This window comes from Manis javanica, chromosome 3 (genome assembly GCF_040802235.1).
Source record: "Manis javanica isolate MJ-LG chromosome 3, MJ_LKY, whole genome shotgun sequence".
Classification (NCBI taxonomy): domain Eukaryota; kingdom Metazoa; phylum Chordata; class Mammalia; order Pholidota; family Manidae; genus Manis; species Manis javanica.
The window spans coordinates 56,217,759-56,240,232 of record NC_133158.1 but is presented as its reverse complement, the minus strand read 5'-3'; the positions used below and the strand labels follow the sequence as shown (position 1 = coordinate 56,240,232).

At 35.6% G+C, this 22,474-nt stretch overlaps 1 protein-coding gene across 5 annotated transcripts in view; it reads right to left on the bottom strand.

Moving 5' to 3' along the window:
• Positions 1 to 22,474, bottom strand: part of OSBPL11 (oxysterol binding protein like 11) — a 108,246-nt gene that overhangs the window by 17,482 nt on the left and 68,290 nt on the right. For all 5 annotated transcript variants that reach the window (XM_073231480.1, XM_073231479.1, XM_073231482.1 and 2 more), the window contains 3 exons: positions 17,472 to 17,970; positions 14,412 to 14,598; positions 3,131 to 3,313 (listed from right to left, as the gene is read on the bottom strand). In XM_073231480.1, the coding sequence (XP_073087581.1) occupies positions 3,131 to 3,313; positions 14,412 to 14,598; positions 17,472 to 17,970 (869 nt within the window). The remainder of the gene's footprint in view (positions 1 to 3,130; positions 3,314 to 14,411; positions 14,599 to 17,471; positions 17,971 to 22,474) is intronic.

Below are 22,474 nucleotides of genomic sequence, written 5' to 3'. Positions count from 1 at the left end.
AAAAAAAAAAAAAAAAAACCTGCCAAGACAATTATTTGGGGAAAAAATAGTTTCTTCAACAAATGGTGCTGGGACAACTACATATCTACTTGCAAAAAGATTACCTTGGAGCCTCACCTGACAACAAACTTGAAAATATTGTGAACTATATGCCAGTAAGTTTGATAGAGTAAATTAGAGTAAATGAACCGATCTGTCTAAGGACATGAACTACCAAAGCTCACTCAAGAAGAAATAGATAACCTCAATATTCCTAGGAGCTGAAGATACTGAATTTGTAGTTGAAAATTTTTCCCTAAAGAAAATAACATATCAATATTGCCTATGAAAAGAGACATAAAAAATCCTTTATGGAATTTTAGCAAAGAGAATTCAGCAGTCTCTCTTAAACATCTGGTTTAATAGAAGCTGGATTTTTATATCTGCTTCTACATCAATCTTATATACATATATATATGTGTGTGTGTATGTGTATACACACATACACACACACATACATATAAATAGATACTTACACACACATATTATTTTAGTTAAATTGTATAAAGAAAATCTGGTCTCACACAGATATGTAGCTGGAAAGGTAAGAATATTTTAATACATTTTTCAAGTAATTAAATTCTTCGATGCTGAATCAAACTAAGCAAGTGGTAGTTTTTTAAAGGTCAGTTACAATGTGAAAACTGAAAAATTATCAATGAATTTTTCATCCTTTGCTACATGGAAATCCATTGGTCTATGGGCATCTTGAATGGATTTTTTGAATCGATCTTGAAGGCATTTTGAATGATTTTGTAATATCATGCGTTGACCACTGGTAAAATGATCTTCCAGGTGTTGACGTATTTTATTATATATTTTAAAAACCACATTCATTAATATTACTTCTAATTTCATCAGGAAACTTTACTTGGGAAGCTTTTAAGTTAATGGTGGCAGATAGAAGTTTTCCAAAATTCTGATTTTTGCCTTGAAGCTTACATGCCCTCCCCCATTTTATTAGATATAATTGATATACAGCACTGCATGAGTTTACTGTGTTCAAGCGTAATAACTTGACTTAAACATACTGTGACACGATCATCAAAAGCTTATAGTTAACATCTATCATCTCACAGAGATATAAAAATTACTTTTATTTTCCCCTTGTGATGAGAACTCTTAGGATCTACTATTTTTAACAGCTTTCAGATACTCCATACAGCAATGCCAACTACAGTCATCATATTGTATATTATATCCCCAATACTTATTTTACAACCAAAAGTTGGTTCCTTTTGACCACGTTCATCTAATTCCTCCATTTCCCACCCCCTGCCTCTGGTAACCACAAATCTGTTTTCTTTTTCTATGATTTTTTTTATAGATTCCACAAGAAGTGAGATTATCCAATATTTGTCTTTCTCTGCCTGATTTATTTCACTAAGCATAATGCCCTCAAGGTCCATCCATGTTGTTGCAAATGGCAGGATTTCCTTTTCTTACGGCTGAATAATATTCCATTGTGTGTGTGTGTGTACACACACCACAATTTCTTTACCCATTCATCCCTGATGGACACTTAGGTTGTTCCATTTAAATTTTATTATGACCAACAGATACTGTCATTGTTTTCCTTGAAGTGCCATGTTCATATCATTCATTTAGAAGAAAAATATCTGCCCAGTATTGAAATTAGAACAGCCATTATTTGTCTGTCAATCATTCTTTTAAGTAAAAAATGGTGTTTCATGAAAAGAGCAATTAATTCAGCTTATAATTCAAACAACTACACAAATGCTTCTCCTCCAGATAACCACTATACTTCCTCAGAATCTGGCATGAGTGCTTTATGCATATTCCCAATTTGTCACACAGAATATTAAAAAGATGGGCAGTCAGTGGTCCATAGTTAATAAAACAAATAATTTGAACTGCTTTTTCAAGGACACTTAGAAAAAAGAAACTGACATTTTTTTTTTAATGCAAGTATATGGTAGTTAAGAATACAATGACTACTTGTACAGTCTGTCACTGCCCTGATCAGTGCTGAGGCCCAGCAGCACTACCCACCAATGCAAATGCCAACAGAGTAAAAAAGACAAATAACATCTTAGCATCATTTATGAAAAACTTTTGAACTTGCATACCCCCTGAAAAGATGTCTGTGGACCTAGGTGTCTGCAGACCAACCTTGAGAACCTCTCCTTTAGGATAAATCCTAGAAGAATTTTTTTTCTCATTCATTACTGTTTTATTTTTTGACCCAATCTGAGTCTTCAATTAATGAGTATTTAATCCCTTACACATCTAATTATTATAAGTGGTTTGGTTCTGTTTACATGATCTTAACTTAGGACGTTCAGTGCTTCTTTGTTATTTCCTCTTTTCTTTTTTAAATGAATATAGCAATACTTGCATATGATCTAAAATTTAAACACTACAAAAGGGCATTTTCTGAAAAGTAAGTTTCTTTCCTTCCAGACCCTAGTACTCCTCTTCAGAAGCAACCACTGTAAACACACTTTGGAGATTGTGCCTCAGTAACACATAAAGATCTACTTCGTTTACCTTTAAAGGCCTGTGACACATATTGTCAAAACAACCTCTTGAAGGGTTTACCAGTTTACCTTCTAACTACCAGTATAAAAAAAGTATGAGCCTTTTTGCTCATACTTTTTCTCCAAAGAGGTATTATCTTGAAAACTATTTTGGCTTACTGTTAAATTTGTATGTCTTTGAATTCTAATTACATTGAATAATTTTCCATTTTCTTAGTGGGCATTTTTTTTCCTATTTTTGTGAAATACCTCTTTCTGTCCTTTGCCCATTTTTGTATTGGGGTACCTGTCTTGTTGTTAAATCTGTAAGAGTTTTCATGATAAGGATAGTGATCCTCTGATTGTTCAACATTGTTAACATTTTTGACCAGTTTCCAAATATTTGATTTTTACTAAAATGTGACTGTGTCATATAATGTCATTGCTTTTAAGGGGCTTAAGAGCATCAGACAAGACCAACCCTTTCAATTTACAGAAGAGAAAGATGTTGTAAACTGGGGAGTGATGCCCAAAGTCGCCAGTCAGTGAAAAGGCTTCAATTAAGGCCAGAGAGTCTGACTCTTTTCTGTACGGATGCAAGGATGACATACCTGGATTCAAACGGACCTTGCTTCTCCAGAGGTCTTACTCTTTTCTTCGTCACTGCCAGCTTAGTCAAGTCCACACACTTGGTGTCTCCACTGCTATAAGTGAACTCAAGAACACTATTCCATTCCCCTTGCACTCTGCATACCACAGTGTTGGTGAGATTATGTTTTACTTCACCTGTAACCCTAGAAGCAGGCAGAAGATAAAGATATGCTGTAATAAGTGATATTGATTTGTTTCTTAGGATTCTGAAACCCAATGATGCACCTTATGAATTACTTAAATTGGTTACACAGCTCATTGTGATTTGTCAGGGCCAAAGTCAGAATCTTTGTAAATCCCATGACAACTAGATAGTTTTTTCAAATAACACTAACTCTTTCAAAAGAATACTGGGAATCCAACTAGAGACTAAGGTACCATAAATGATCACAAAGTGTGATCTTTAAAATGCTTGCTACTTGGGGTGTGTGTGGGGGACTTGGTGAGGGGAGGAGCCTGGTAAACATAGTGTTCTTCATGTAATTGTAGATTAATGATATAAAAAAAAATGCTTGCTACTAAAACAAAACTAGTATAACAATAAAACTAAATAGGAATATGAAAAATATAAACATTTTTATTACAGTCTAAAAATGTTACAATATTATAATCTATTTAACATTTTTTTAAAAAACTAGACCTATTTATTTAAAAGTTTAGAGTCCCCATATTTGAAGTTCTGGATATACTGATTTAGTGTAAAACCACATAAGCCTAACTTTAAATTAAGTATAGAATACAAATCAAAAAGAGGTAGAAAAATAGAAAAGATAAATTAAAATTAAAAATTTTACAATTCCCTTGAAAAAATAGAAAAATTAAAAGAGCACTGGTATCCAAAAATTATTATCAACAGAGAACTCAGAGAACTCAAACACTACTGTTGTGAAAATAAATTATCTGGCTGGTTTATCAACATGCTAGGATGCAGCTCAAATGAAGACTGGAACAGGAACATGTCGAATTATTTTTAATGAATATTTATGTTCACTGTAGGACACAAATAACGACAGAGTCAGATTAGACAGGGGTTTACAACTCAGAGAATAGTGGACGAATGTTGGGGTCTAATCAGTGTGCCAGGGATATGGTTTATCTGGATTCAAAAGGGAATCCAAATCACCAAAGCCTGGAGGTTCAGTTGACAGCTTAGGGACCCTTAAGTAGCATTTGTCAGGTATAAGCCAAGGGCCTGGGGAACAGAAAGGACATAGTGGAATTTAAGGAGCCCATAGTTTTCAATCAGAAATTAAAGGTCTGCAAACTCAGAGCTCAAGGCAGTGATGTAGGGGCCAGTAAGTGAGTCATCTATGAATCAGACCTTAGAGATCAAGGTGTATAGGAGTTTAGAATCCAAGAGAAAACCGAACACCCAAAGCCAAAAGTTAGGTGTAACTGGAGCTCACTGACAAAGAACACCATGACTACAAGTCGCTTTGACTATAACACAGGTGGGAACTTGGAGTTATACTTCAAAGCATATCAGCTTAAATAACTCCACTGCTAAGGTTTCTTGCCTGACTGCTTCTTGTGATGGCCATACTTTCTCTAATCCCACTTGCCCACACTGTTCCCTTCACTGGAAAATTATCACTAACCAAACAGGATACAAGCAGATGGCACTCAATGCTTATCTCTTCCCTTCTCTATCCACATACACCCAGAACTATATTCTGAGAACTGAGGAACAATAATCCGTTCCTCACTTGATCTCTCCTTTTCTGCCAAAGCACAATCTCTCAAGCTATCATTATCTCCTTCACATGCCTTTTCATTTGACAAATAACAACCCTAGACCCTGTTCAAGGACACTGAGTTACGTGGGGTCCTCACTGCTTATGCAGCTATACAGTAAGAGCAGCATGAAGAGAACTGAGGCAAGGAGCAAGCCTCACACACATTATAGGCAGAGCATGAGGAACTTGCAAAAGAAACACAAGGAGAAAGAAGGCCTTGCTTCATTTTTCTTGTAACAGTTCTTCATAACATTCTAATGCAGGGTTGACAAATTCTATAAAGGACCAGAAAGTAAACATCAGGATTCTCAGGCCAGACTGTCTCTGTCACAACTATTTTGTCACTGTATACAGCATAAAGCAATCACAGGCAATGAGTAAATGAATATCTAAATATCTGAAGCATATGGATTTAGACTTTATATGAATCAAAGACACAGAATAGGCTCCTCTTTAGATACTTAACCAAACAGCCAAATCTCAAGTTGTCATCCTACTCACATCAAAACAGAGAATAACTGATAAATCATTTGTTCTCTGATTTTCTAAAAATCTGACATCAGACTCTGTCTCTATAACTATTTGGAATACCAGAAAAATCATTGGATATAATAACATGGCTTCATGTAGAAAGATTTTATTGACTGAAAGTTAACCTTTTAGCTCTGGGTCTTACTGATCTCTCTCTGATTTATGCAAAACCACTAAAGAAGACATTGGCTATTAAGTAACTCAATGCCACTACATAAAGAAATGTGCAACAAATCCTTTTAGAATTTATTACTCAGAAAATAGCTTGTTTCTACTGAAAAAAGTGATAGGCTGCCTTTATCAGACAAGGAGAAGTACATGGAGCGTCATGTTTCCTTTTAACAGATGAGTCCGAATTAAATTTTATTTTCAAATACAGTAATTATCCCAGCTTCACAGTATTTATTGGCCTTTTCTATCATTGTAGTAATTGTAATAATAGACTTTATTTTTTAACTATTATATATGAGTTTTTTCTAAAAGCCTTACAAATGCTTTCCAAAGATAGGGTTCCAGAACCTAATACTAGACTGAAAGCTTCTCAAAGGTAGAGATAGTTTTTTTTCTATTCTGTATCTCCAGTACGCAGAAAGCGTGTCACTTAACAGTTAACATAATCTCTTGTTATAACACTAGATAGAGTACTGTATCTATTTATACAGATACCTCCTAGCTCACTTTAGGATAATGATGATTTACATAAAAATAAATCCTAACATGAGTTTGAAAATGGGATTAGGAGATGGACATGAGCATGAGGAATAGTTAAGTAGGCTCACTTGGCTGTATCAGAGATAGTTGTGGAAAATGAGGAAGTAAGGGAAGACAAAAGGAAGATAACACACTTACATCCAATGCAGACAGCAGATAATGTGCCTGCTGATTGCAGACAGCAGTAAAAACTAAGCTGAGGAGGCATGGCCACTAACAATAGCATGACGAAGGCCATTGTTATGATATTCTGTTAAATCAGTGAAGTCAAGTATAGAAAAGTCTGTTTCTAATAGGAATATTTTAATGAGAGATTAGGTGAAAACATTGGTCTTAAGGGAGACCAGAGTGGAAAAAAATGAGAAGTTCTGGAGTTAGCCAAAAGCATCCCTCAAGAGTTATGGAAAAGAGTGTATATGTGAATACAAAGGAGAGAAAGGCTATGTTAGAGAAAAGTTTTATACTTCCAAGTAACAAGAAAATCCAATGAGTGAGGCCTTGTGCATAAGTGAAGAGTATGAAGGGGGAAGAGAAGCCAATTTAAGTAAGAAATTCAAACAAACAAGATGGCAAATATAATGACTGATCATTAACAAAACTGAGGACGTCTATTTCAAACTATTAGGAGTCTTGAAAAAATCAAAATATGAAAACCAGGTATCAAAAATCAGTAAGGCTTTTGGATTGCTTGCTGTGGGTGCTCCCTCCAGGAATCCAGCTGCCAAGACAGAAGAAGCCTCAGTCATGTCGTAAGGCCTCTGAATGACCGTCCGAGCTGAGCTCCTGGTCAGCAGCCGGATCTACAGCTTCTACATGCGGGAGCTACCGTGGGTATCAGCTGAGTTAAGACAGCCTTAGATAACTGAAGCCTCAACCATGATCCGACTATAACCACATGAAAGACAGCACATGAGAATCACCCAGTTGACCCTAGGTGAACTGCAACATATAATAACAAACTGCTATTTTAAGAGGTTTATTACCAGCGGTACATAACTAGGAGATCATCCAAAGTTACCTTAGCTGCCCACTGGCCCTTCTACATCCTGTCAGTTACTCCTTGAAGTCTGTCAATTCTGAATGCCTAACTGGTTTCTCCACTTCTCATCTCCCTTCACAACCCCTACCTCCCATCCATTCTTCACCTGCCACCATATTCTTTTTTAAAAATACTGACTTTAAACATCACTTCCAGACACAAAACTGCTTATAATATATTCTTTTCAAACATGCATAACATGAACCTAATTCAAAAAAAAGACAAACCCAAATTGCATTCTGTAAAATCGACCTGTAGTCTTCAAAAATGTCAGTTATGACAATATGGCTTCTCTCTCACTTACCAACTTTACATTTCCCTGTATGGCCCCAGAAGATGACTGGTTAGCCAGAGACGGGTAAGATTCCTCAAGGCAGGAACAACCTAAGACAGGCACAGTCGCAGGGGGGCCATCAGGTGAGAAATTGGGGATCAACAGAGGTGAAGCTTAGAACCTCACCACCCTGTTTTGAGAGAAATCTTCTGCAACCATGGATGTTTTATTGCCCTTGTCTAGCTTGGATTAACACATAGTCTACAGGCACACACCTGACCATCTACATTTGCTCTCTTACAACACTAAACTATGTTTTCTACCTTTATCTTGCATCTACCTACCACTTCAGCATTTTATTAAAAATAATAATGATAATAATAATAAAGGGAGAAATGTGGGATCCACATATAAATCAAGTATAAAAAAACATTCATATTTGACCTGATTGTTTATAGTTCATAATGTGTGATCAAAACCGAAAGTTTCTGTGATGACTGCCCTTGCACTGTTCACCATGTAAGAACTTATTCACTATGTAAGAATTTGTTCAGCATGTAAGAACTTGTTCGTTATGCTTCAGAAGATTGGAGACTGACGAGAATTAGGCTGGGGGTGGATTAATGATTGTGCATTGAGTCCCCTATGCAGAATTTTATTGTTGTTAACAACCATTTGATCAATAAATATGAGAGATGCCCTCTCAAAAAAAAAAAAGTCAGTTATGAAAAAAAAAAAAGGCTGAGGAAATATTCTAGAAGATTAAAGAGAAATACCAATAAAATGTAATACATGATCCTGGGTCATGAGAAAAAAATATTGCCAGTCATTGGGAAAACGGACAAAAATTAATATGGACTGTACATTAGATAACAATATCAATGTTAAATTTCCTGAATTTGACAAGTGATTTGTGATTACATGAGAGAATTTTTTTTCCTTAGGAAATTCAAGCTAAAATATTTTAGGGTGAAGTGTCATTATGTCTTTAACTGACTCTCAAATGTTTCAGGAATAATAGTAACAAAAATAATAACAAAGTGTGTATATGTATAGAGAGAGATTTTGATAAAACTAATGAAGCAAAATTCACAACTGTTAAATCGAGGCAGAGTCTAGGAGAGTTTCTACAACTCTTCTGTAGGTTTGAAATTATTTCAACATAAAAGATAAAAATAAATAAAATATACCATTTCCGTGCTTAAAATCTTAATTCCCCTCTGCCTTCAGTGTAAAGATGAAGTATGTCAACAGAAAAGTCACTAAGGATAACTATGGGGGGTATGCTAAATCTCATGAGAGGAAGCCTGAACCTTATATGGTCCTATCCCCTCTTAAAACAGATTCTACCTGAAGGAAACCACTTTTATGTGGGAGGACTGTGAGAAGCAAGAGATTTGTTTTGACCTATGACTACTTAATGTGAGAGAGCATTCAACCAAAATTTTAGCCTTGATACTAAAACAGGAAAATTCATAAAGCAGAGAAACCATACAAATGTTATGAATGTGTATGGCCAACATCACTCTAATATCGAAACCAGACAAAGACACCACAAAAAAAGAAAATTATAGCCCAATATTCCTGATGAACAAAGATGCAAAAATCCTCAACAAAAGAATAGCAAACTGAATAAAAAAGTACATCAAAAGGATCATTCATCATGACCAAGCATGATCTATTCCAGGGATGCAAGTATGGTACAATATTTGTAAATCAATCAATAAAATACACCATATTAACAAAGGATAAAAACCATATGATCATCTCAACAGATGCTGAAAAAACATTTGACAAAATTCAACATCCATTCATGTTAAAAACTCTCAACAAAGTGGGTATAGAGGGTATGTACTTCAACATAATGAAGGCCATATACAAAAAGCCCACAGCTGCCAACATACTTTTGGGAAAAAGCTGAAAACTTTTCCTTTAAGATTAGGAACAAGACAAGGATGCCCATTCTCACCACTTTTATTCAACATAGTACTGGAGGTCCTAGCCATAACAATCAGACAACACAAAGAGAAAAAGGTATCCAAATTGGTAAGGAAGAAGTTAAACTCTCACTATCTGCAGATGACATGATATTATACATAGAAAACCCTAAAGAATCCACCAGAAAACTATTAGAATTCAGCAAAGTGGCAGGATACAAAATTAATACACAGAAATCTGTTGCATTCCTATATATTACCAATGAACTAGCAGAAAGAGAAATCAGGAAAACTCTATTTACAATTGCATCAAAAAGAATAAAATACTTAGGAAAAAACCTAACAAGGATATGAAAGACCTATACTCTGGAAACTGTAACACACGCATGAAAGAAATTAAAGAAGATACCAATATATGGAAATACATCCCGTGCTCATGGATAGAAAGAATTAATATTGTCAAAATGGCCATCCTGCCCAAAGCAATTTACAGAGTCAGGGCAATCCCTATCAAAATAACAACAGCATTCTTTAGTGAAGTTGAACAGAGTTCTAAAATTCATATGGAACCACAAAAAACCCCAAATAGCCAAAGCAACCCTGAGAAGGAAAAATAAAGCAGGGGGGATTACTCTTCCTGACTTAAAGCTCTACTACAAAGCTACAGTAATCAAAACAGTTTGATACTGGAACAAGAACAGACCCATAGATCTATGGAACCAAATAGAGAGCCCAGATATAAACCCATGCATATATGGCCTATTAATATATGATAAAGGAGCCATGAATATACATTGGAGAAAAGATAGTATCACTTCAACAACTGGTATTGGGAAAACTGGACAGCTACATGTAAGAGAATGACTGGATTACTGTCTAACTCCATACATAAAAGTAAACTCGAAATGGATAAAAGACCTGAATGTACATCATGAAACCATAAAACTCTTAGAAGAAAACACAGGCAGAACTCTCTTGAATATAAACATGAACAACTTCTTCATGAAGATATCTCCACAGGCAAGGGAAACAAAAGCAAAAATGAACAACTGGGACTATATCAAACTAAAAAGCTTCTGTACAGCAAAGGACACCAACAGTAGAACAAAAAGGCATCCCACAGTATAGGAGAATATATTCATAAATGACATATCTGATAAGGGGTTGACATCCAAAATATATAAAAAGTTCACACACCTCAACAAAAAAGCAAATAAGCCAATTAAAAAATGGGCAGAGAATCTGAACAGACACATCTCCAAAGAAGAAATTCAAGGATGGCCAACAGGCACACAAAAAGATGCTCCACATCGCTAATCATCAGAGAAATGCAAATTAAAACCACAATGAGATATCACCTCACACCAGTTAGGACTGCCACCATCCAAAACACAAACAATAACAAATGTTGGTGAGAAATGTGTAGAAAGGGGAACCCTCCTACACTGCTGGTGGGAATGTAAATTAGTTCAACCATTGTGGAAAGCAATATGAAGGTTCCTCAAAAAACTAAAAATAGAGAAACCATTTGACCCAGGAATTCCACTCCTAGGAATTTACCCTAAGAATACAGCAGCCCAGTTTGAAAAAGACAAATGCACCCCTATGTTTATCGCAGCAGTATTTACAATAGCCAATAAACGGAAGCAACCAAAGTGCCCATCAGTAGATGAACAGATAAAGAAGATGTGGTACATATGCACAATGGAATATTATTCAGCCATAAGAAGAAAACAAATCCTACCATTTGCAACAACATGGATGGAGCTAGAGGGTATTATGCTCAGTGAAATAAGATAGGCAGAAAAAGATAAGTATCAAATGATTTCACTCATCTGTGGAGTATAAGAACAAAGCAAAAACTGAAGGAACAAAACAGCAGCAGACTCATAGAACCCAAGAATGGACTAAGTTACCAAAGGGAAAAGGACTGGGAAGGATGGGTGGGAAGGGAGGGATAAGGGGGAAAAGGGGGCATTATGATTAGCACACAAAATGTAGGGGTGGTGGCACGGAGAAGGCAGTATAGCACAGAGAAGACAGGTAGTGATTCTATAGCATCTTACTATGCTGATGGACAGTGACTGTAATGGGGTATGTGGTGGGGACTTGATAATGGGGGGAATCTAGTAACCACAATGTTGCTCATGTAATTGTATATTGATACCAAAATTTTAAAAAATATTTTAAAAATTTACTGTGACTTGTGTTAGAGTTTACAATTTAGATATAACTAAATATTCCAACACAAAACTTTCCATGTATGTTGTTGTTTACAGGCCTGACTATCTCATAGGCTAATCCCACTGCTCTATCACCTGGTACCAAGGTGGCTAACATCTACTGATTTGTCTGTAGCTCTACGATTTTCATTTTAGGTTCTATCAACTATCTCGCATTGACGAGAAAGCTAATACCAAAACAACCATGTTAGTTTTCATGTCACTAAGAGCAATGATTGAAATAAATAGATGACAAACTCAGAGAAAAATGAAAAAGAATGAAAAGAGAGCCTATAGTTGTTTTCAAAACTTTGAAGGGCTATCCTAAAGAGGAAAGGGGAGTTCAGCTGTGTGACGCTCTAAAAAATCAAATCCAAAAGTTCTTATCTAGGAAGTTAACCAGTAGAGAATTAAAAGATCATTGGGAATAGTCACAATTTGATAGGGTAGACTATATTCTATCTCCAAGAAAGAAACTCACACTTCACTGTATTTCTAAAGAAAAATATGCAAACATTTACAGATCATTTACTAGGTACACAGCACTGTGTAGATGCAATGGAAGGCCCCAAACAGTGCAGTTCTGTCAAAAAGCTTATAGCCATGTTGTGGGAAATAACACAAATCAAAAGAATAAGTTTGTGTATAAACAACATTTTAAAAAAATGTTTTTATAGATAATTATGAGTCTGAGTTGGCTAATAACATACATACATGCACATGCATATCCATATGCACACACACATACATACTCTCAGAATGACTTTTCAGGGACCAAGAATAGCTTACAAAAGAGACAAATGAAATTGTTCCATGTCTACTTATGTAGAAAATAATGAGAAAACAATATAATAATATGAACTAAGAAGTATACCGGTACCATAAAAAAGTGCTGGATTTGGGAAATTCATCCCTGTAGTTGTTTTCCCCTTAGCATTCTACTCCAGCATACACACTGAGGAATAGTTTTACCAGTGCAAGAATGTTACAGGGATGCAGACTTCAGCTCAACTTCATGTAAATAAGGGGAGTCTAAAAATTGTATGGGCTGCCTCATGAACTATGAATTCTGTAGTAATTTTAATTTTCAACACAGATTGATCAAACCAGTTATCAGGCAATTTTGCAAAGGGATTTATGTACCTCATAAATGTTGGTCTAGTGACTTCTTAAGGCCTTTCCAACTGTAAGGTTCAAACAATTCAAATGATTGTGATTACTCTGATGATAGGAGTAAACAGGTGCACATAAAACAAAATGTGAACCATATTAATGCCTTCTCTAAGGGTAAAAGGTAACTATTCTGACATCTAGAAAATAATAAATACAAATAAAAACAAATACATAATAAATACAAAATAAAAAAACAAAATACAATCAAAAACAAAAAATAAGTTCTATGTAGGTTATATATATATATATATATATATATATATAAATGTGTTATTTTTTTAATTTTCTGCTTCAGTGTTGTAAGCAGTAATTTTAAAGGCCTATTCAATGTCTGGGAGCCAATTAATCTTTCTTTCCACTGTAAGTACCAGTAAAAAAAGAAATTAAAGAGCTATACACAATTGAAAATCTCAACGTTGCTGGGGGAATGTATTTTGGTATAACCACTTAAGAAAACTGGCAGTATCTACTAAAGCTCAACTTTTATCCCCTATGACCCAGCAATTCCACTCCTAGGTATTTACCCAACAGAAATCCATACATACATTCACCAATGTTCTGGCAGCACTATTTATAATGGTCCAAAGTTGAAAACTACCCAAGTGCCCATCAGCATTATAATGAATAAATGAATTGTGGCATAGTCATACAATGGAATACAGTTATCAGTAAACAAAATGGACTATAAATATACATGGATGAATCTCAAACACATATGAAGCAAAAAAAGTATAGAAGAGCACAGAGTTTATGACTTCCTTTACAGAGAGTTAAGGGCAGGCAAAACTAAAGTGCAGTGTTAAAAATCAGGAGAGTGACTACCCTAAATGGGTGGGGTGTCAGTGGTTAACATGTGTGTGTTACTGTAACAGGGCATGATGAGGGCCTCTGGGATGCTGGTAATGTTCCAGGTCTAGATCAAAGTGCTCAAATTTTCACTTTGTGAAAATATACTGTATGTATGTTATTTTTCAAAAGTTTACAGAACAAGAAAACTACCCTACTCACAGACAGTCAGAACAGACACCAAGGGCTTAAGGAAAGAGCTGGTATGGTATCCCTTTGAAGATCATATTAGAAAACTTGTCTTCATGTAGTTTAGATGAGGTGGACTAGTGCTAAAGAAACTAACAAGCCAAGAAGGGAGTATAATAACTGGCCAAATATTAGATAGAATTAGAACAAAGTCACCATTCAGTTTTAGTACCTAAAGACACTGGCTTCCATCACTATGCTTCTTCAACTACTTCTTATGATTAGATATATTTTCACCCAAACCTGTAGTACTAGCTGCCTCCACTGAGGTCTGGATCTAAGTCTGAATCCCTCAAAAGGCAGAGACTGGGCAAGAGACTGCATATTCATTTGTTAGGAACTCTGTTCTGCATCTCATTAGCTACTTAACCAGAAAAATTTTACATAAGAGAGATTTGTCATTAAGTTAAAAACTAGATCAAGATTTCCAGAATGCCTTGAAAGATTAAACACATTAAACAAAAAGTAAATACATAAAATCCAACTCCATTCACATAGAACAGAACAGAAAAAGAATAAGATGTTAGTTACAACACAAGATCAAACTAGGAAAATGAGCCAGGCATCATTAAAATGATCTTACCTGTGCAGTTTGCCACCATAAAATGGCTTAGTATGAAAAGTGATGCTGGCTGAATACCCAGTTTTTGCACAGTTGACACTGACTTTGCCACCCAATTCCACCCAAGGAACAGTTAAAATTGACCGGGCATATGCACAGGGTAGGGAAAAGGTATACTCTTCTCCATGTTCCAACAGACTGAGGACACCTGAATATGAAAACATGAGGGTGGTTAATACCTTTAATAAAAAAAATTTTTTTGCAAAAAATCTGTATTGTGTTTTCTCATGTCTAGTCAATAAACATTATTATTTTGCTTAATTTTCATTTAACTTTCGATAAAACTGATTCATTTATATTTGTATTTGATAACATTTCCCAGTAATAGCGAATCTAGATTACTTTCACTATGACCCTTCTCTTTGGGGTTCATGCGACCAGTAAATGTTACAGTGGAAACAGTTCAAAAGTTCCCTCTGATGAAATACAACATTATGTCAGAGTTTAAGGATATACTTTAAGTACAGCATGTTAGGGTCTGATCATTAGTAACAATAACTTTTTCTTTTTTTTGAGGGGGGTGGGGGATAACTAAATTTCTAATACTAGAGTTATAGACTTTAATCTCAGCATAGTTTTTTTTTTTTAACTATTACTCTATTCCATGTGTATTAGGAAGAAAAACTAATCCTATGATAAAAACTATGGTCATAATAATATTGTTTGCCAAATTCTGAAATATTTAGGATGAAGCTATAGAGATAGAAGTGGTAGTTTTCAAACAAATATTCTAATAGGGCTTGTCCCATATTAAGTGATGCTATATTAAAGATGGTTTAAAAAAACATATAATGAATAATTGATCTACACCAGATATGTAAGAGACACTAAGGATATTTGAACTACCTTACTAACCTAAGGTCATTACTTGGGTCACTATCAAACCAATACTAACTGGAAATGTACTACTAGTCTGAACTTTTCTGGTATATCTCTCTTAATGAATGCTCACTGTTCTTAATATTCTGAAATAAGGCCAAGAATTATAATAAATATTTTAATATACTTAATTTTTAAGATAAGCAAATTGACAAACTGAGATTCTAAAGTAGTCCACATAAAGCAACACCAACTATTTTTTTTTATTACCTTTAACAGTCTTCACAAGCGGCAACAATAAATCAAGAATTATTGAGCCATTCCATAAAGTACAGGGTTCTGGCAGAAATATATTTATATATAATGGGAGCTGCCACTAGATACATACACAACAACATACTTGGGTATTTTTTAAGTGTTTAATAATAACTTGGTTAATTCTAAGACAAGATACGTCTTTAATACTTTTATAAAAATAATTATAAACTGGGTTTATGATCTTTGCTTTCTAAGAATATATTTGGCATAAGTAACACACACTATGGAATTTAAAAATATAAGAAATAAATAGCCAGTTTTAAATGTATATGACAGAAGACTATTTAGGATGAGATTCAAAGAATTCTAAAATCTCATTTATCTAACAATCAAACTGAAACTCCCCCACCCCAAATAAATTTTTTTAAATGGCTGCTAATAGGAGCAAAATAAATTGTCGTTAAGTCCCATTTTCTGATTTTACTTACTTTCTGTTAAGGGTACAATAGAAATTTAATTTCTAAATGGTAATCTGTAAGTATATAAATAGCACTTAATTTAAAAGACCTATTTAATATCTTCTTCACAATATTAATGCTTGTCCTTATTTCTTATGCTATTTCCTCTCTCAGAGTGGGAGAAGCTACCACTACCAGATTCTTTGTTATATGAACTGATAAGAGTAACTGTCATTAAGAAGAATGTGGTAAAGAATGAGGTTCTAAATATGACTATAACTTAACATTTGTGACATAAGATATGTCTCATCATCTCTAGGCTTTAGTTTTCTTCATTTATAAAATCAACAAGCTGATTTATGAAGATGCTCGGGCTATTATTATAAGGCTTATAAAGGAAGGTGGCAGATCTTTTTAAACTAATAAGTACTTTCTAATGTTACAGAAGTTTTGATTAGTTGAAACACTACTTGAAAATTGGTAAGACTCATATCACAATACACCTCAAAAATGGGGAAACCTGGAAAGGGTTAACAATAAGTATTTTCTTCACAGCTACAATCACACCATCTCAAAATGTTAGCATCATAGGTTTAATTATGCCAAGCTTACATTTTAAGTTTACACTCACACCAAATTATTCTGTGTATGAGAGTTTTCTATTAACATCAAACGGTAGATTTTTTCCTGCTATCACATTTTCATTAACTCTGCAATGATTTCTGTGGACGTTTTTTACTGCTGATGTTTTGGGTATTCTTGGCCAAAAAATACTGTGTTTCCTGAAATCACTTTTACATAACCTTTGCTGAAGTAGAATTAAAGTTTAGCAATGTATCTTAAAACATTCTATGAATGTCTTCTCAGGAAACAGGAAATATGAAAAATGTAGACAAAGATTTACCTAGAAAACATTTCTAGAGTGCTTTTTCACAATAATGGAAATATGGAAACAACTTCAATGTCAAATAGAGGAAATGGTGAAATAAAAGATGGTAAGTATCCCTTCTCATAGGATATTATACAGTCATTAAAACATACGTTTTAAAGTATCATCAATGACATGGGAAAATGAATTATTTAGTGCAAAAAATCAGGACTCAGAACTATATAGAATTAATCCTAATTTTATAAAACAAAAATAATGGTATGAACATACACACAGAAAAAAAATAAAATGCTAGCTAAATTTATCTCTGGATGGAGGGATTAGAGATTTTATTTTTCTCCTTATACTTTTCTAAGTTTTTCAAATGTTCTATAATAAAAATATTTTATATTTAAAATCAGAAAAAAAAATCATTAAAAAAGATAATTTATATTTGTCCATAGATACCTATCTCCCCCAGCTTCCTAGAACATACTAGGAATTGAAACAAAAAGTACTACACATAACATTTAAATTTTATACTTAATATTTATCTAGCTTCCCAAAATTTTAATTATAATTTGATATTAAAAATAAGAAAAAAAATTTTCTACTTACCATCTCCAATCATTGTCACACCTATTGACATGCCTAAGAATTTGCTCTTAGTCCAGACATGTGCATTCACACACATTTTCCTCTCAACACACTCTGCATAAAATCCTGAGACTGGAGGATGATGGGAAACCTGCTCAGCAACAAATCTGACTGTGTAACAGTCTGATCCCACCTGGTTCAAAGCCTCTTCTGATAGAGAAGCATGATTTGTGACTGCCTGGGTGGAAGAGCTGCTCGTAACACTGGAGGCTACCTCGCTTTTCGGCATCCTCCAAGAACAGTGAAATGTTTCTCCAATAATAGGATTGTACGGTTTTTTAGCAATGGCTCCCTTTCGGCCTTCATGAAATGAGGTAAGGTAGTACTCAACAAAATGAATCATTCTGTCCTCAGCCGTGGCTCCATTGGTGATGGCTATAAACAGGTCTGGATGAGACATAAAGTCTGCATACATTTCCAGCAAGGAACGCTTCTCTAGGATAAATGTAGGAAGCACCACCTAAAATAACAATAATAGTTAACAAAAAATTAACCACAGAGGGAACTTTAAATCCATGTGTATATCTGTAGATAACTATTCTTATTTCTCTGAAAATATTTCATTCTAAATAGGTATAAAACACAATAAAAGCATTTGATCTCATTAAAAAATAAGCAAGCTTAAAAGGAAAGGAAAGCCAAGTGGTTATGATTAAGTACCAATTCAGAACTTGAAGAGGGTCAGATAGAAGAAATTTAAAAAAGAATCCTCAAACTCCATGAATGGATGAAAGTAACATCAGGGGAATGGGGGTAAAACTCAAAGTAAATCTTGGCCATGGTTTTTTTCCATTCCTACTTTAAAAGCCATTCCCTGACAACAGACTAAAGAGATCACTGTCAAAGAAAAACTGCAACTTACATTTAATTTTAAGCCCAAGAAAATTCTTTTCAAGAAGAGAACTTTTCACACTTAACAGCAAGGAGGTAAGTATAAGGAAGATTAAACCTTTTATTTAAAGCAGAATTGGAGATGCACTGTAAAATGATTCAATTCTGAGAAAGCAATCAGGCATTATTTTTCAAGAGCCCAAGATATTCATATCCATTTAGCCTAGTAACTATTTTTCCAGGAGTCTAGTATTAGGTAATAATATGAACGAAAATAATATGAAGGAAAAGGAGTATGAAAATAAAATTAAGACAACTTAAGTTTTTAACAATATGGTTCAGCTAACTTAAATACAGAATTTTCACTTAATGGACTATTATAGGCATTTAAAAGGATAGCTATGAGAGCCAGTATGGCGGTGTGAGTAGACCAGCGGAACTCTCCTCCCAAAACCACATAGAATTATGAAAATATAACACAGACAACTCTTCCTAAAATGCAGACCAGAGGACACAGGACAACATCCAGACCACATCCACACCTGCGAGAACCCAGTGCCTCGTGAAGTGGGTAAGATACTAGCCCCCGCCCGGCGGGACCAGAGCACCCCTCCCCCCGGCTCCCCGGCGGATGTTAAGAAACCGGAGCGTTTTTTTGTTTTCTTCTTTTTTGGCGAGTGCTTTTTGGAAGCCTTAAAGGGACAGGGACCCCAATACTAGGGAAACAGGGCGGCAAGACCAGTGAGCAGGTGCTTCAGACCGGCGCCTGAGGACAAAGAATATCGCGCATTTCTCCCTTTTATTTTTGGCAAGTGCTTTTTGGAAGCCTTAAAGGGACAGGGACCCAATACTGGAGAAACAAGGCAGCAAGAAGGGTGAGCGGGTGCCTGAGACCGGCACCTGAGGACAATGAAAATGGCGCGTTTTTTTCCTTTTTTTTTTTTTTTTTTTGCCCTCTTTCGTGGTTGCTGTTGTTGTTTTGGTTTGGAGAGTGCTTTTTGGAAGTCTTAAAGGGGCAGGACAGGACACTTAGCCCAGAGGCAGGGAATCTTGGGATCTCTGGGCACTCTAACCCCCTGGGCAACAGGGAGCACAGAGGTCCATTACGGAGATAAATAGCCTCACGGCCGCTCCCCCTCCAATGGGGCTCCACCATTTTGGAGGACAAGCCCCAGCCAGGCCACACCCACAGCAACAGCAGAGATAAACTCCATAGCAACCGGGCAGGTAGCAGAAGCCCTGTCTGCACACAGCTGACAAGCATAAGCCACTAGAGGTCGCTATTCTCCCAGGAGAGGAAGGCCACAAACCAACAAGAAGGAAAGCTCTTCCAGCGGTCACTCGTACCAGCTCTGCAAACTATCTCTATCACCATGAAAAGGCAAAACGACAGGAAGACAAAGATCACAGAGACAACACCTGAGAAGGAGACAGACCTAACCAGTCCTCCTGAAAAAGAATTCAAAATAAAAATCATGAACATGCTGACAGAGATGCAGAGAAAAATGCAAGAGCAATGGGATGAGATGCAGAGAAAAATGCAAGAGCAATGGGATGAAGTCCGGAGGGAGATCACAGATGTCAGGAAGGAGATCACAGAAGTGAAACAATCCCTGGAAGGATTTATAAGCAGAATGGATAAGATGCAAGAGGCCATTGAAGGAATAGAAGCCAGAGAACAGGAACGTATAGAAGCTGACATAGAGAGAGATAAAAGGATCTCCAGGAATGAAACAACACTAAGAGAAATATGTGACCAATCCAGAAAGGAATAATATCCGTATTATAGGGGTACCAGAAGAAGAAGAAAGAGGAAAAGGGAAAGAAAGTCTCTTTGAAGAAATAATTGCTGAAAACTTCCCCAAACTGGGGGAGGAAATAATCGAACAGACCATGGAATTACACAGAACCCCCAACAGAAAGGATCCAAGGAGGACAACACCAAGACACATAGTAATTAAAATGGTAAGGATCAAGGACAAGGAAAGAGTTTGAAAGGCAGCTAGAGAGAAAAAGGCACCTATAAAGGAAAACCCATCAGGCTAATATCAGACTTCTCGACAGAAACCCTACAGGTCAGAAGAGAATGGCATGATATATTTAATGCAATGAAACAGAAGGGCCTTGAACCAAGGATACTGTATCCAGCACGACTGTCATTTAAATATGATGGCGGGATTAAACAATTCCCAGACATGCAAAAACTGAGGGAATTTGCTTCCCACAAAACACCTCTACAGGGCATCTTACAGGGACTGCTCTAGATGGTAGCACTCCTAAAAAGAGCACAGAACAAAACATACAACATATGAAGAATGGAGGAGGAGGAATAAGAAGGGAGAGAAGAAAAGAATCTAGAGACACTATATAACAGCTCAATAAGCGAGCTAAGTTAGGCAGTAAGATACTAAAGAAGCTAACCTTGAACCTTCGGTAACCATGAATCTAAAGCCTGCAATGGCAATAAGTACATATCTCTCAATAGTCACCCTAAATGTAAATGGACTTAATGCACCAATCAAAAGACACAGAGTAATAGAATGGATAAAAAAGCAAGACCCATCTATATGCTGCTTACAAGAAACTCACCTCAAACCCAAAGACAAGCACAGACTAAAAGTCAAGGGATGGAAAAACATATTTCAGGCAAACAACAGTGAGAAGAAAGCAGGGGTTGCAGTACTAATATCAGACAAAATAGACTTCAAAACAAAGAAAGTAACAAGAGATAAAGAAGGACACTACATAATGATAAAGGGCTCAGTCCAACAAGAGGATATAACCATTCTAAATATATATGCACCCAACACAGGGGCACCAGCATTTGTGAAACAAATACTAACAGAACTAAAGAGGGAAATAGACTGCAATGCATTCATCTTAGGAGACTTCAACAAACCACTCACCCAAAAGGATAGATCCCCCAGGCAGAAAATAAGTAAGGACACACAGGCATTGAACAACACACTAGAACAGATGGGCCTAATAGACATCTATAGAACTCTACATCCAAAAGCAACAGGATATACATTCTTCTCAAGTGCACATGGAACATTCTCCAGAATAGACCACATACTAGCTCACATTAAGAGCCTCAGTAAATTCCAAAATATTGAAATTCTACCCACCAATTTTTCAGACCACAAAGGTATAAAAGTAGAAATAAATTCTACAAAGAAAACAAAAAGGCTCACAAACACATGGAGGCTTAACAACATGCTTCTAAATAATCAATGGATCACTGAACAAATCAAAATAGAGATCAAGGAATATATAGAAACAAATGACAACAACAACACAAAGCCCCAACTTCTGAGGGATGCAGCGAAAGCAGTCTTAAGAGGAAAGTATATAGCGATCCAGGCACACCTGAAGAAGGAAGAACAATCCCAAATGAATAGTCTAACATCACAACTATCAAAACTGGAAAAAGAAGAACAAATGAGGCCTAAAGTCAGCAGAAGGAGGGACATAATAAAGATCAGAGAAGAAATAAACAAAATTGAGAAGAATAAAACAATAGCAAAAATCAACGAAACCAAGAGCTGGTTCTTTGAGAAAATAAACAAAATAGATAAGCCTCTAGCCAAACTTATTAAGAGAAAAAGAGAATCAACACAAATCAACATAATCAGAAATGAGAATGGAAAAATCACGACAGACCCCACAGAAATACAAAGAATTATTAAAGACTACTATGAAAACCTATATGCCAACAAGCTGGAAAACCTAGAAGAAATCGACAACTTCCTAGAAAAATACAACCTCCCAAAACTGACCAAGGAAGAAACACAAAAGTTAAACAAACTAATTACGAGCAAAGAAATTGAAACGGTAATCAAAAAACAACCCAAGAACAAACCCCGGGGCTGGACGGATTTACCTCGGAATTTTATCAGACACACAGAGAAGACATAATACCCATTCTCCTTAAAGTTTTCCATAAAATAGAAGAGGAGGGAATACTCCCAAACTCATTCTATGAAGCCAACATCACCCTAATACCAAAACCAGGCAAAGACCCCACCAAAAAAGAAAATTACAGACCAATATCCCTGATGAACGTAGATGCAAAAATACTCAATAAAATATTAGCAAACCGAATTAAAAAATATATCAAAAGGATCATACAC